The sequence below is a fragment of the Phyllostomus discolor genome, chromosome 6 (genome assembly GCF_004126475.2).
Source record: "Phyllostomus discolor isolate MPI-MPIP mPhyDis1 chromosome 6, mPhyDis1.pri.v3, whole genome shotgun sequence".
NCBI lineage: Eukaryota > Metazoa > Chordata > Mammalia > Chiroptera > Phyllostomidae > Phyllostomus > Phyllostomus discolor.
This window is the reverse complement of record NC_040908.2, coordinates 164,536,651-164,552,724: the sequence shown is the minus strand read 5'-3', so window position 1 is coordinate 164,552,724 and position 16,074 is coordinate 164,536,651. Positions and strand designations below refer to the sequence as shown.

At 59.0% G+C, this 16,074-nt stretch overlaps 1 protein-coding gene across 1 annotated transcript; it reads right to left on the bottom strand.

Annotated features, from left to right (window-relative positions):
• Window positions 1-2,572: 2,572 nt before the first annotated feature.
• Window positions 2,573-12,557, bottom strand: SPINDOC (spindlin interactor and repressor of chromatin binding). Its single transcript, XM_036029626.1, is given in 7 exon segments — window positions 2,573-3,286; window positions 3,288-3,336; window positions 7,391-7,591; window positions 7,725-7,874; window positions 8,042-8,191; window positions 8,275-8,604; window positions 12,333-12,557. Coding segments are annotated over 7 exon segments (1,245 nt in total). The 5' UTR covers window positions 12,460-12,557; the 3' UTR covers window positions 2,573-3,048.
• Between the last annotated feature and the right edge of the window lie 3,517 nt (window positions 12,558-16,074).

The following is a 16,074-nucleotide window of genomic DNA, read 5'->3' as shown; positions in this document are numbered from 1 at the left end:
CACCCTTCTGCATCTACAGTGAGCTTTCCTAGTGGGCACTGTCAGGCATGGGGCACAATCCCAGCAGGTGCCAGGACCTGGGGCGATTCTGGAAATTGGGGTGTGGAGGACACTGGGCCCCACCAGCAGAGTGCTGGAGCGGGGGTTGGGGTGGGGGTGCTGCTGCTGGGTGTTCACCACTGTGATTGACCTTCCTGTCTCCCTCCTGAGTCCACCCCTGCCCTGCCCCACAGTGGGTGGGGCAGCTTGCAAGGGCCCAGGGCACCATCTTTGGAGCCATGCAGCAGCCCAGCTGTGTGGGGTGGGGTGGGGTGGGGGGGCACAGCTACTGCATTTCATGCAGGAGAGGGAGGTCTCAGAGCCTGGGCCTGACCAGCGAGGCGACCGGGGTGCTGCCCAGGGGCCCAGCGGTGTCCCCCCTCCCCAGCCACACCCTTACACTCGTTTCCCCTCACGGAGGGAAGGAGCTGCCGCATCCCTTGTCTCAGACTGACTCTGCCCACAGCTATTACTGGCATCCCAAAAGATCTCCTTGAAACTAGACCCCAAGGAGGGTACGCAGGAAGGGCAGCAGACGGCCAGTTTCAGAGCACCTGGGAGCACCGGGGGCTAGGGGAGTGTGTGTCAGGGGTCAGGGGCAGTGGCACCCTCCTGCCCCGCCTTTTCACTCCAGTCCGGGTTGGTTCTCATCACACCTGCCCTGGGGGGGCACTGATGTTTGCGTGGGTGGCATGCCAGGTGCTCCGGGATGGAGGCTCCAGCCAGGTGGGGGACCACAGGCCGTCGGTCACCTATGTTCAGAAACTTCCCTCTGCACTCCGGGTGAAGTCATGCCCACCTCTCCCTGGAAGCCCAGAGGTGCCCAGTGGCTACTCCGAGCCACACACGCTCATACAGTCCCTGCAGTCCTGGCCGAGGCTGGGCAGACCCCTGCCGGCGGGGTGTGGGGCTGAAGTCCCGGAACGCCTGCCGGTAGTCACTATGGCAGCCGCCCCGTGCAGAAAACTGTGCTCCAGGGACTGACTCACGTTGGGAGACGTCACAGAGGACGTCACACAGGAATGCACAGCCGGAGGGAACGTGACAAACGTTTACTAAGCACCTACTGCCATGGGCCAGGCGCTGTGCAAGGGCCTGGGAGAATGAAGCCACTGAAACCCGGTCCCTGCCCGGGAGGGGCTCCCAGTCCAGGGGGCCAAGCCGTCAGTTATATTAACAGCGGCGAAGGTGCGTTGCGCTTCACGATTTCACGACGAGCCCGTATATACGTTTTCTCAATTGTGAACATCCGGCAACACAGCCTCGCTGTTTGAAAGCACGTCGGCGTCAGTGTAAACAGTCAAACGACCGAAAGGATGAATAGGAGCCGACAGTGATAATTCCCATTCCTGTTTCAGAGCCAGATTTCCAGCACCATTTGTCCCCATTAGGGAGGATACAAGTTTTGCCACCCTGCACACACGGGACGGACATGTCTGTCCCCCCCTGACATTGCACACAGGGCGTCTCGAACCTTCGCCTACTGCCTCCCTCCACTGCACAGCCTAGCCTTCCAGTCTCCCTGGCCCGGGGTCCCCCATACCCCTGGGCTCCCTGTGAGTCGGATGGGGAGAAAGGGCTGTGTCCTGAGTCCACCTGCCGTGAGGTCACTCCCACCCTGTGTGGCTCATGCTGGCCCCAGGCGATGGCAGCCGCACAAGCACAGCAATCTCACCCCGGCGGCCCATAGACTGGCTTTCTGGAGGGCCTCAAAGCCTGGCCTAGTTGGTGTCCTTCAGGACCCGCTGCCCTGGAGGCCTAGCTGTACCCCGCCCCCCCCCCCCCCCCGCACAGTATTTTTCAGGAGCAGACGGGGCAACTTCCCTACCCATCCCACTTGCCTCTGGATTCTGGATTCTAAACCCGTGCTGTGTGGGGTATGGGAGGGAGCTCCCCATCACCAAAGGGAAAACAAACCCTCACGATGACCTGGCCTAGGACGGTCATCTTGTGGACAGTAAGGAATCTGGTGACGAGACCCAAAGTGGGCCGGCTCCTGATCTGGGAAACGGGGAACCAGGCAGAGGCTCAGGTTCAATGAAACCAAGGAGAGGGTGGGACCGAGTGTTCAGTGAGCACCCTGAGCTGAGCCGTTGAAGGCAGGTCTGCACTGAGGCCCACCGGCCCCTCGTAGGGCAGGGCAGCTCGGCGTCTCTCCCAGTGCAGGCTGGCCACAACCATTTCACTTTAGAGAGGTCCAGTCTCAGCCCCGAGGGTGCGAGCACCCCTGGGCACCCACCCCTGTGGCCTCTTTTGAACAGTGGCCCGTCAGGTGAGGTGGGAAGTACAGTACAGCAAAGGATGGGCGTTTCTGCCCCAGGTCCAGGGCAGGGGGCGGGGAAAGGCTGCTGTGACTGACAGCTGGCTGCCCGCCAGCCCAACACAGCCTGCGGCCCTGCCCCACCCTCTGGGTGGGCGGCTTTCTGGCTCCCACACAGGACAACCTTTCAGCCCTCCTGCCCCTCAAGGCTGGCCCAGGAGGCCACAGATCCTGTCAGCAAGCCCCTTCCCCCAATGACGGCCCAGATGGAACTGTCTTAATAAAAAAAAATAATTTATTGTCAACAAAGGAGATATATACAACAGGGAAACAGGGAGGAAGGAGTGTGTGTGTGAGGGGGGTGAAGCCCCCAGGTGGTCTGTCGGGCCTCCTGCAGGGGTGGGGCGGGAGGAGGTAATGGAGGCCTCCTGGTCCGGGAGCCTGAACAGGTGGGGGAGGAGAGGTGTCCCCCGAGGTAGTGGGACTCAGCTCAAACCCCATGGCGACCACCTCCTTCTCGTGTAAGGCACTGTGCCACGGGAGAATGGTGGAGGGCTGGGGGGTGGGGTGGGAAAAGGTCGGGGGACAGGGCGGTCCGAGTCAGCGAAGGGTGGGGCGGGTGTTCTCCCCAGGCCCAGTGCCCTACCACACCCCGGCCTCAGCCACCCTCGCCCAGCTCGCCGGGCAGACGTGTTTCTGTGCCCCCTTCCTCGCCTCCATCCTGCCTTGGCACCCGGTTCTACTCCTCATCAGGTGGCACAGCGGGCAGCTCTGAGAAGCCACGAGGGGACACCGCTGGCTCCGCCCCTCTCCCCCTGGAATGAGGAACCTACGCACCGCCCCCGCTTCTTGTGGCCGCGGAACAGTGGTGCTGGGTTCCGACAGGCCGCGGGCCGGGCCGGGGTGTCACCTGCTCCCGCACCCTTGGTCCCCGGGGGACGCCTGGACCAGTCCTGCAGCGGGCTGACTGCCGGGGGCTCCTCCATCCACGCGGATGACCTGCAGGTCCAGCGTCCCGCGAAGCCCCGGAGGCGGACCTGTGCAGAGAGCAGAGTCAGGGCCCTCCGGGTAACCCGCCTTGAATGTGCTCCCGGAGGCTTCTGCAAACCACACCCTCATTTCCAGAGCCCTGCGCCGGGTGAGGGCGGAAGCCCAGCTGAGAAAATTCTGCTTTGTACTCACAGAAACTGGTTTGTCCCCCCGATAAACTAGAAGCTCCGTGAGGACGGGCGGGATCCCACTCATTTGCTGCTCAACTCGGCAGCAACGCACTGAGCTACTGCGCTGTGCCCAACACGGTTCCAGCTGCCGGGGGTGCGGCAGCGCACGGAGCCGCGCGAGCGGCTTTCTGGGAATTTACGTTCCAGGGGTGAGAGCCAATCACCGAGAATAAACAGAAGATGCAAAACGATATATATGGACAGAAGGAAAAAGATACGCCAAGGAAGGGGATGCGGGGGCGGGGGGTAGGTCTCATGAAGCTGACACATGAGCGAGATGGACGGGACGTGAGCAGTCAGCAGTGCGGAGGGGGTGGGGGCGGGGCCTTCCCGTGGCCACAGGCACTGCCGGGCCAGCACCTGCAGCTGGAGAGGGTGGTGGACACAGGGAAGGCTCCCGGGCTGAGTATCACGCGCCACGAGGACTAGCACTTTTATCTGGAGAGTGACGGCGCGGCACAAAAGGACTTTGCGCAGAGCAGGAAAGGGTGAGACTGAGGGTTTCCACAGGGACGCCGGCTGCTGTGCGAGACCCAACCACAGGGGCAAGGATGGGAAGCCAGACTGGTTAGAAGGCTGAAACGGAACCGGCGAGACAGCACGGACGAGGGCAGCCGCGGTGGAGGTGGTGACGGGAAGGCGGATTCTGGGCACAGTTGGCGGTGGGGCTACCAGCCCTGCTGGTCGACTGACTGATGTGGGTTTGAGGGGGACAAGAGGATGACTCAGGATTTGACCTGAGCAAACTGGAGAACGAGGTGGCCAGTTTCCTTAGAAAGAGGGCTGGGAAAAGCGGATTGGCTGGCAGACAGACACGCCCACGGGGGCCCCCGACACCCCGCTTCCAGGGGGTTCCCTGAAGGTCTCTGCAAACCACGCTCCCACATGACAGCTGTGTGGACACAAAGAGTAAGGACTTGCCAAGTTAGAGACTTCTCGAAACAGCGGAACTAGGTGCCACTTCTAGGTAGTCGGGAGGTCAGAGTGGTGGGGGTGAGGGGCAGGGAGGGAAGGGGAACATCAGGAGGGTGAGGCCTGAGACGCGGTAGTGATGCCCTTTCAGAAGCAGAGTGATGAAAGCCCCCAGGGCCAGAAAAGGGCAGGCCAGGGGGGCTCACCAGCCAAGCTGAGCCCCTTCAGCGCCCCAGAGCTACACCCCCTTCCGTCCTCGCCAGGCCCGGCCCATCCCCCACCTTCCACTTTTGTGCGCAGTGCGTACATGCGCACACCTTCTCCAGGGGAGGGGGCAGGGCTGCGTCCATTGTTTCTCATCAAGGCTTTGCGCTGAGTAGTGGCTCTTGGAAGGGCTGCCACCCACTCATCTTTCAGTGAATCTTTACTGAGGGCTTTCTTTGCGCCAGGCACTGTCTCAGGGGCCGAGAACAAGCAGCGAACAAAGACCCTGACCCTCATGAAGCTCCTATGCGCGCGCTTGCTCACACTCACACTCTCACACACACATGCAGGCACCCCTCTTCTTTCTCCTTGGGTCAATCTGGGAACACGCTGGGTTGGACCAAGGAATCCTAAGCCAGGTCTTTGGGTCCGACTCAAATTAATCACCAGCAAGACTAAGAGGCTCTTTCCCCCACCATCTGTGAGTGGGCCCTCAGGACCACCTTCTCCTCTGGCCTGGGCACCCTCCTCACTGTCATCCTACAAGACCCTTGGGAAGTCCTGGAAAGTCTTTCCCAACTGCTTCACACGCACATCCATCAGCTCGGGCGACCTGACCACAGCGAGCTTTTCCAACTTCTAAATCCTTGGTTTTGAAACTTTCAAGAGTGGTAGTATCTTTATTCAAATAACATCTTCAGAGAACTTGAATATAGGAGACAACTCAAAGTGGAGGCGTTCCGGTACGAGCCACACAGCTTTCTGAGAGACCCATCCAAGCCTCGAGATCCTGCAATGGCCCGGGGCCGCTGGCCGGGAGCCTTCACTCTGCATGGGACCAACTACCGTCGGCTTCGTGGCCTCTGACTGGCAGCCCCAGGCGGACTATGAGCTTCTTGGGGACAAGGGCTGCCTCACTTGGGGCATCTTCCGGAGGGCTTCACCCGGGGGCTGGACTTCGGAACACTTGCTGTCGTATTGTTTGGTGTCGTCGGTGGCGTCCTGGCCTCGCGCGACCTCCTCAGGTTCTGCCGCTGCCAAGAACGCCCGTCAGTCCCCTCCATCCCTCTCGCGCCCCTCGACCAGTGTGCTGGACCCCGAAGCCTCAGGCTTTCCCCACTGCCCGCACAGGGACCCCAGATCTCAGGGATTCCCGGCTCAGCTATGCACCGCTCCAGACGGGGGAGTGTGGGCACCAGCTACCCCAGGGTCACGATGAAGGCTCTCTTTTGAGGACACAAGCAGACGACCCGCTGAGCAGAGGAAGGGCTCAGCTGTCTGGAGCGGTGGCCCCCCGAAGACAACGAGGGGACTCGGAACGCTTGAATCCAAGCAGAGCACGGTCTCAGAGAGGCCGGCCTGGAAGGGGACTCAAGCCGAACCCTGAGACAGGCCGAACCCTGAGACAGTTCAAACCTCGACCTACGGAAGGGGTGAGGCCTGCCTCGAGATGAGAAAAAGCGGAGCCTGTTTTGGCACAAGACGGAGCGGCGTGTGTATGGACATGTACGCGCACACTCAGAGGCCCGTGCGGGGCCTGGCGGGCACGGAGCAAGAGATTCAGAGAGACGCGGGCTGAAGCAGTGGCATGCCTGCCCTTTCCTCTTGCGTGCCCTCTTTCTTGGGCTCTGACTCCAAATGCTCATTTCAGACAGGCAGGGACAGGGCACTCACTCCCTGGGTCGCTCGCTCCAAGAGCGACCTCCTGAGCCCCAGACGCTGAGAGCGGTGCCTGGCGTGGGGAGATGAAGAGAGGAACCAGGCCCAGCCACTGGCCTCCTGGAGCACGTTCTCGTCTCAGCTGAGCCCCGCCACCACTTGGCTACCAGACTAAGGTGGGCAGAGGACCCATCCCCGAAAGATGTCGGTGTCCTAATCCCCAGGACCAGTGAATCGAGAATGTTGCGCGGCAGGGGAGGATGGGGACCACGGATGGAGTTAATGGCGCCGTCAGCCGCCTTGGACACGGACGCTCACTGTGCCACCTGGGTGGGCTCTGCAGCCACGAGGGTCCCGGGTGGGCAAGAGGGAGGCAGGAGATGCAGGCCAAAGACAGCCCCCTGAGAAAGGCCCTGTGGGCCACTGTGGGTTTTGAAAACAGGAGAGCACAGAGCAAGGAATTTGGGAGGCCTCTGGAAGCTGGAAAAGGCAAGAGAAAGGGCCCCACCGGAGGCTGCAGAAGAAACTCGGCCCTGTGACACCGGGACGTTTCCGCCCAGTGAGACTGGCGACCCCCAGGACTGAAAGGCAATGCGTCTGTGCTGCCCTGAGCCACCCAGTCTGTGGCAACTTGTCAGAGCAGCCACAGGAAACGAATACAAGCACCATGGGGGTTCTTCTCTGGAAGACACTTTTGTAAAGACCAAGGGAACTGCGTGTAGATGATCCTTAAGATCGGCAAGGCGTGCTGCAAAAATACTTGCTCACCGCTCTCCTCTGCAGCTCCCTGCGCTGCTCTGCCCACAGAGGTGTCCGCCTGGCACTCACCCGCCCCTCCCCGGTGAAGGGTCCCAGGTGGGCACCACTCAGGCTCCAGCTGGACTCAAACTCCGGGGAGCAACGACCTAGCCCAACCTGATGACCAACTCCAGGACACGCCTCAGGACCTGCCAGCAAAGCCCAGCCCATATCCTCCAAACCTGCCAGCCCCAGCCCCATCTTTCAGGGGATGCAAGCACCAACCACCTCAAGCAGGCCAGAGCCTAGGGATGCAGCCTGCCTGTCCCCCAGAGGTCATCCCCTTTCGGGGGCTCACCTGGAGAGGGGCTTTTCGGCTGCGGAAGGCCGCCCTCGGCCGCTGTCCCCTCTTTGGGCGCGCCAGCGCCGTCTACGGTCCTCGGCTGGGTGTGGGAAAACAGCTGGAGGACGAAGCCAGGAGGGAAGGTGCCGTCGGTGAAGTGTCGGACCTCGGGGGGAGCGGCGAACGCCTCCGTGGGCGACTCAGGTGACGGGGAGTCTGGAAGGTGGGACAGACGGAACTGTGAGACCAGGCTCTAAAGGCCCGGGTACCACTCCGAGGAGGCGCAGGTGCTCTCGGCTTTCCTTTCGGAGCGCCGCAGCCAGGGCCCCACCCGGGGCTCCCCCTCCACCTGGGTCAGGGTCCGGGTCCGGGTCTGGGTCCAGGTCCAGGTTTTTGGTCATGGATCTGCTTCTTTTCTTTCTGACTGGCTCGTCCTCAGGGGTCTCCCTCCATCTCTGACCACGGGGCTTCTTATTTACTGGCTCGGTGGGAGGGGAAGCTGCGAACGAAGAAAAGGTCACAGACCCTTTTAAGGGAACATGCCTGAACCCTGCAACCTCAGGGCTGCCGAAGCTACCTTGCCCAGTGGCCTTTCTCCCGCCAGAACACAAGCCTGTGCCCACCCCCATCTGCCCCAGCCCAGCCTCACTGCTCCCCATGACTAACCAGGAAGCTCAAGGGGGCGGAGGCCCCTGGGCCGGGTCCTTCTCGGGCGGGAGGTGTTGTCCTCAGAGTCAAGGAGAACCACAATCTCTGCTGGCGTCGTGTCAGCGTCTGGGGCAGCGTCAGGGTCTGCACCGGCATCCTGGGCCGAGTCTGAAGGGTGCAAATGCCCCGTGAACTCCACGGGTGCTCCCACGGGTCTGCCTTTCTCCCGCCCCCACCCTGCACACAACTACCTGAGTTGGGTGGGGATGCCTGCTCAGCTCTGACATCTTGCAGAAGGGCCACCCCCTCACTCCAGGCCTCCAGGATGTTGCTCTTCTCAGAAGGGCTCAGGTCCAGGGTGTGCGGATGCTGCTCCAGGATGTGCGCACGCGCCGTGTCGGCGGAGGGGAACAGGATCTCCGCCCCGCACACCATGCACAGCGTCCGCCCGCTGCCTCCTGGGCTGCTGCCCACTAGGAACTCCTGCTCCCAGGACACCTGTTGCCGGGGCTCCTCGCAGCTGCTGCCGCCCGCCTCCAGCAAGCTGGGCCTCCGCGGCGGGGTCTTCTCCTGGTGGGCCACTGTGGAGGGAGGGGAGGGGGCGGGGCTATGAGCAAAAGGTGCCCGTGGCCAACATTACTCAGAACACAAACCCGCAAACTCGGTGGTGTGAGGGAGGGGGAGAAGCACCTCCCCTGCGGAAAAGCCGAATAAATGGAGCCCTAGCTGCCACCTCAGAGGAACAGCCTTGGCCAGCTTTGTCTCAGCCCCCGCCCCACCCCCGAACGCTACCAAGGGCACAGTCACCTCTGGACAGGGCCTACGCCATGCTGTGGCCTAGAGGCCTGTCTGCGAGGATGATAGGGAAGCAGATACGACGACCACCTGACTGGCGGCTGACGGACTGAGGGTTAAAACATTCTTTAAATGTTTCAAGTTATCTAAAGACATTCTTTAGAATTTGCGTCACCACTTAGCTCACCTGCGTCAACAGGAATGCCTTCCACCCACTGACGTGATGGTTCCCCTCCCTTCCTCATAAATACCCCTGGGTTAATAATAAGTAAGACGACAATTGATAAGCCAACAACCACACAAGAATCAACTGTGTGTTTTGCAGACTCACACCAGCTGTAGACCCACTTTTGCCCGCCCCTGTATCCGGGGTTTCTGCCTGAAATCAGAAATTCCACAACAGCTCTTCTTTTTGATCTCAAAAAAAGGCTTCTTACCTCTCCCTTAGGCCTCTTATTTTTAGCCTACCGCCACCCCATCTCTGTCTCCCTCTCCCTGGAGCCCGTGAGGGGCTGGTAACGCTAAACACGGCCTGCGTGCCTTGGCCTTCCCGTCGGGGCGTCTCCTCACCCCTCTTCAAGCTGGCCTCAGATCACAGGCGCACGCGTGTTTTCCCAGGAGGCCGTGACTTCCTGCACGCCTCCAGCCTCGGCACATCTGCCCGGAATCCCCAGTCACTCTGGCAAACTCCTGTTCTTCTGTGATGGACCTGCTTGACCCCACCCCTGGCAGCTGGTTATACCCACGCGTCACTTCCAGGCCCCAGTGCACACTTTCTCGGGGACAAAGATAGTAAATTTTATCATCTTCTTGTTTCCACAGGGCCTGGCACATGGGAGAGATGGGCAGTGAGCCTTTGGCCACGTGCCTACTCTCTCCCCGAGGGGGCCCCGTCAGAAGGCAGGTCAGCCCACCAAAAGTAGCCGCTCCTTGCACAGAGCTCCCAGAGCTCTGGCAGCTGTAACCTCCCGTCCACTGGTCGGCCTGGCACCCGCCCTTTGTGCCCATGGACCAACAGCTGCGAAGGTAGGAGCTCTTTGTCGCTTGGCAAAGGCAGGCAGCCCAGGGCTGTGCGGAGCGCCTACGATTCCTCATGGGTGCATCTGTTCCCATGGGAGAGGATGGGATGGACTCTGGGAGGCCCTCATACCTGGGTGCTGTATGGAAGACGTGGCCTTTGAAATGGCTGAGAACTGGCTTGGACTCAGGGGCTCCGGGCCCGAAGCTGGGTGGTACCTATCTCTCAGGCGGCCATGGACCCGGACCTTGACCCCAAGGGGCAGTCAGACTTTTCTTTCCCACTGCTCGTCCACCACAGCTCTCGCCCAGGCCACCCATGTCAAACCCGGCAGCCAGTTCTTAAACCTCACCTTCTGACTGATCGCTTCTACTGCCTTTGTCACTCAGCTTCCGGGCTACCACCTTCTCACGTCACTGGGGCTCCTGTGCCCATTCCTCACTTCATTCCCTCCCTCGTCACCTCTTCTCAGGGACAGCAACCTCCCCTCTTCCAGGTCACCGCTATAGAACCGCATTCTCGCCAAGGCCTTCTCCGCCGCCCCGCACACTCCATTCTCTCCACAGCACACACCAGAATGTCTCATACCTGTGTCTCCAGCGCTACGCACACTGCCTGCATGCAGCGGTGCTCAGACATGTCTGACGAGGGGCTGACTTCACCTCCAGCCTGGCGTCACTGGGGCATGCGAGGACTCTGTCCTCAGACCCCTTCCTCACATGGCCTCGTCCTGCTGCCTCCCTGCGCATGATCCCCTCGTTCTGTCATCAGCCAGCCTCTCCCGTGAAATCTAGACCCGTCTGTCCAGCTTCCCGCCTGCCCTCTGCCCTTGGTTGTGTCACAGGCACCTCACATCGACCTTGACCCACCCTGAACTCCCCACGACTGCATTGCGGGCTGCCCACCTCTGCAAGGGGGGGGGGGGGGGCCCACCCTTCCAGTTGCTCAGGCCCAAAGCCCTGACCTCATCCTCTTCTTCTCGCCCCACCCCAAACCTTTCAAGAAGCGTCTCGCTTCAGGACCTCTGTACTTGCGTTTCTCTCTAAAACGCTTTCCCTCCATTTCTCTACAAGGTTCACTCCTGCACGTCCTTTGGATCTGGGCTCAAACTCCTCCTCATTACAGAAGCCTTTCCCGACCACTTGCCATTCCAAATCAGACCCTCACCCCGCTCTTTCCCCCTTAGCTGCTTTAGTGTTCTCTGAGCCCCTTATTGCCACCTAACATCCTACGCGTTGACTTACATTTGTCTGCCTTTGGTCCTGTGTGTGTGTGTGTGTTTTCTAGATCGGCAGAGCTCCACTCTCGTGGAGAGCCGTTAGCATGCCTGGCCTAACCCAGTGCCTGGCACAGAGCAGGCATCCTGGGTTCAACTGCTCTGGACTTTGAGTTCCTCCACCCGAGTGGAGCAGAAAGCCACTCTTGTGGGTTGTTGCGAGGCTTGAGACCACCGCCCGTGGAGCCCTACTACACAACAGCAGACGTGGGGAAGGGGTCTGTCACTTTGAGAGCTCGCAGGACAGCGCAATTCATTCCCTCCCTCACTTCCTAACCCTCAGGGATTCTAAGAGGCCGGCGGGCATCACTTTCCCCTGAGGTAAAAATGAATGGACTCGCTCTGGGCCCCTATAGGGTGCTTTCCCTCCAAAGACGAGAGGTGTCTGGGAATGAAAAGGTATTTGCATTTCCATGACCAGCGCTTCTTCCAGTACGGTGGCCCTTTGTTTCCTCAAGGTCTGCAAGGTGGTGGGGGGGGGGGGGGGCTGAAGAAATTGGTGGAAGGGGGGTGCGGTGGGGGGGAGCAGAGGTTCCTAGCCTTTCCTCAAATCCCCTCCCGCCGCCGATCTCCCTCCTCAGCAGGCACTTCTTTCCCCAAACCGGGTGCTGCGAGCAATCCCAAGCACCCCTGAAGCTCCAGAATCTGACACCTGTGGCTTTCCAAGTGGAAGGCCTACAGAGAGAAGGGGAAACTGGAAACCTGTATACACCGAGGGCCCTTAAAACCCTCTTGGCGGGAGGCAGCGGCGCCTGCCTCGATCCCCCTAACTGCTCTGGACACCAGGTTGCCGCACCCAGTCTCGGGCCTGGAGGCCTTGCCGCCCCTCGGCCTGCAGCACAGCCTGGCCACCGGGCCTGCCTCCGCTCCGCGGGGCGGGAGACCGCGGCCGCAGACAGCCAGTGTCCATGGGGATCCGGCCACGGGTGCCGGGCCCGGGAGAGGGGGTGCTCGGGGGAAAGGATCCCGAGGATCCCGAGCGCTGCGGGTGTGGATCGAAGGCTCCAGACCCTGGGCGGGGGAGGGGGGAATTCAGGGAGGCCTGAGATTCCAAACCCGGGTGGGGGCGGGGCAAGAGCGCACCGGGCCCAAGCAGAACCGGGGCGGGAGGTGAACCCCATACCCAAGAAAGGCAGGAGGTGCCCGGGCCCCTACTGGGTGGGGGGCAAGAACGAGCCCCGGATCGTGAAGCGGAAGTGGGGGTCCCCTCCCATCCTCACCTCTGAGCATCGGCTCGGGCCGCGGAATTACGGCCACCACCACGGCCTCCTCCTCGTCCTCCCCTTCCTCGCATTTGAGTGTCACCTCGAAGCAGTCGACTGCGGCGCCTTCGGCCTTCAGGGCCATGGTGCGGCTGGGGATATCGCGGCGGCTGGACGCTGGAGGACCCGCGCGCAGGCCTGGGCGCTCGGCCACCTCTCGCCCGCACCGCCCCCTCCCCGCCGCTCGCCCCTCGCCTACTCCTCGCCGCCCGCCGGACCTGCGACGGGCACGTCCGGGCCTCCCCGAGACCTGCAGCGTCGGGACCCCGGACCGGGAGAGTTCAATCCGGGGCCCCAGCCCCCCGCCGTTCCCTTTTATGGAGCCTCATTGTCGGCGCCCGCCGAGCCGGCCCGCCGAGGGCCCGCCCCCGAACCCGGCGCAGCCAATCCGGCGCGGCTCCGCCCCGCGCACGCGGCTCCGTTAGAATCTCAGGACCCGCCGGGCGGCGCGAAGGGCCCGCCGACTTTCGGCACATTCCGATGTCGGGGTGGGGAGGGAGGGCCTCGGGCTCACCCTGGAGGGGTCTTCCTGAGCCGGTTGGCCGAGTCCGCTGGGTTGCCGCCCTACATTGAGATGCTGATCGGGCAGTTTGCTGGCATGAAGGAAGTTTTTGATTGGGGTCCCTTTTGCCTTTCCCTGACCGAACCTTCCTCCGATAGAAGATTCCCGCGGTGGGAACGGAACCGGTGGGGGAGTGGAAAGGCTCTTAGCGTGGGAAGAGTGGAAACGGAATTACTTCCGATCTGTCAGCTATGTGATCTTCGACATACTATCTCTTAGGCACTTTACACGTGCTTCCGAAAAACATAGGGGAGCCTCTGGACAAGGGCATGCAAAGATGATGAGCCAAGTGGAGTGTGGGTGTGTGCAAACCTTCCCTAGTGATTATGATTTCAAGTTTACTTACTATTTTTTAATTTTTTAAAATAACTTATTTGATCCAGAGGATACACCTGGAAGCAAGATCTCAAGAGACTGAGATAAATGCTTCCTCTGATTTCCAGTTTTTTGTTTCAAGAGTTTATGTATTTATAGAGAGAGGGGGAGGGAGGGAAACAAGAGGGAGAGAAACATCCATGTGAGAGAGAAACAGGAAACACGATCGGTTGTCTCTTGTACCCTTCCCCACCAATGACCAAACCTGCAACCCAGGCGTGTGACCTGACAGGAAATGGAACCTGCGACCTTTCCCTTCCCTGGACTATAGCCAACCCAACTGCATCACCCCGGTCAGTGCTGATTTCCAGGTTTTGAAGTGAGATCAGAAATTGTGACCCTTCCAAGGTCACACAGAAATCCTTCGGAACCCCAGGACCAGAGTCGGGTTGCCATGACATTGTAGCATCACATTCCTGGGGCTGGGTTTGTACCTGTGACATACAGGGGCATCTCCCTTTGCCCTGGAAGCTTCCTGAGATTTCAGTGGAGATAATGGCCCTCACTGAAACGCCATCTTAAAATGCTTCTGTCACAGACCAAGCACAGCCATGATTCAGAATATCGTACAGACTTGCTTGCCTGTGGCAGTGGTCCCATAAGATGACCATGGGTCTGAACAGTCCCTATGGCCTATGGACTTCATGGTGGGAGCACTTTCTGAAAAGAGTGACACCTCCTCAAGAAGAGCCTCAGACAGGCCCTTCAGGAGGTGTTCCGGAGGAATCACGGTCATCATAGGAGGTGGCAGCTCTTTGATGTGCTGCCTTAGTGAGAAAATAGGCAGAAGATAGTGCTAATATGTGTGTTTGTGTCCTAGTGTTGAACCAAAAAGTTAAAAAAGTAAAACAAATTGTTTTCTTTTAAAGGTTTTATTTGAGAGAGAGGGGAAAGGAGGGAGAGAGAAAGGAAGAGAAACATGGATCAGCCACCTCTCACACTGCCCCCTACCCACTTGGCCCCCGGCCCCGCAACTGGGGACCTGGTCGGCAACCTAGGCCTGATGCCCTGACTGGGAGTCAATACTGGCGACCTTTTGGTCCGCAGGCCAGCACTCAATCCAGAGCCACACCAGCCAGGGGATTTTGTTACTTTCAAAGGTTTAAGTCATTTGTACCTAATGGTCACCCTCTACCCTTTGTGGCCGATCCCTTCCCAGTCCTTCGGCTCTTTTCCCGTATTGCCCTCCAAGGTGCAGTTTCTCAGGCTTCTAGGACAGCTGGGCTCATGCCTGGGTTTTGCCAATGGGAGACAGTGGCAGGACACAGGAAGGTAAGAAGAGAAAAATTTGGCCCTGGCTGGTGTAGCTCAGTGGATTGAGCACGGGCTGTGAACCAAAGCATTGCAGGTTTGATTCCCAGTCAGGGCACATGCCTGGGTTGTGGGCCAGGTCCCCAGTGGGGGCCACGTGAGAGGCAACCACACCACATGTTGATGTTTCTCTCTCCCTCTCTCCCTCCCTTCCCCTCTCTAAAAATAAATAAATAAAATCTTTAAAAAAAAGAGAAAAATTCAAGCTATTTCTTTTCTTTTTGTCTCTTGTTCGGGCCCTGGAGGGTCTCCAGCAGCAGGCCAGACTCCTCTGCGGTTCCAGCTCCTGCTGGATGGGCAGCTGTGGCTCCAACACACGCGGGCTCCCTTAATCCCGTCTCCTCCCGTGTGGGAGAGGGGGCAGCTTCTCGTTTTTGACACTCTCTGGGTCGCCTCACTGCTCCCTGTTGGGCTTCTCGGCCCTTCTGTCACCCTGGTCACTGCTGGTGTCACCAACAGCCGGCATGAAATGATCCATTTTACACTCTTAGAGTGGCTCCTGCTTCCCTGGTTGAACACTGAGGGATACACCCAGTGTTATACCGGGCGCTGGACACACATTATTGCTCAGTCCTCACAAGTCTTGTGTGGTGGATCGTATTGCTCCCATTTCATAGAACAGGAAGTTGAAGCTTAACGTGTTAAATTATTTGCCCAAGATAATACAGCAAGAGTCCTATTTCATCAAATCTGAGATGAACATTCCCCCCAACACACACACATTTTAACAGCTTTGAAATGAGGATGGTTCCTATAATGGACATCAGTGTGAAGTTTTAGGAATATCAAGAAAGTATAGGATGGTCCTTCTGATAGTCCGATATGGTGACTTATAAAAAATATATTATTAGGTCAAAATATATTCCTCATATACAGCATGGGCAAAAGTAGGTTTACAGCTGTTTGCATGGAAATAACACAAGAATTAATGAATAATCATCCAAAAATAAACTCTGTATTTTGTGTACTCACAACTGTAATCTACCTTTGCCCCACCCTGTACAGGTGGTTCCAGGCTCCCAAAAATCCTAGGAATTTCCTAAGAATAGAGGGTGATAAACGTGTTTTTTGTTGTGTAAATCAGATGAGTTTCAGACCTCATCCAAGGGTGGGGCTGGTTGCCAATAGGATTCAACAGGTGGTTAGACAATTGGAACTTTCTGTCCCCAGGCCTTGATTTCCAGGGAGCAGGGAGGGGCTTGAGGTTGAATCAGTTGCCAAGGGTCAGTGACTTAGTCAACCCTAAGTAAGAACCCCACAAAGAGAAATAAGCCAGGTTGTGAAAGACAAGTACCATATGATCTCACCTATAAGTGGAAGCTAATCAATAAGACAAACAAGCACGCAAAATGTAACCAGAGATGTTGAAATAAAGAATAAACTGACAGTAACCAGAGGGGAGGGGAGAGGGGATAATGGGGAAGGGGGGGAGGGGGAAGGGTCATCAAGGAA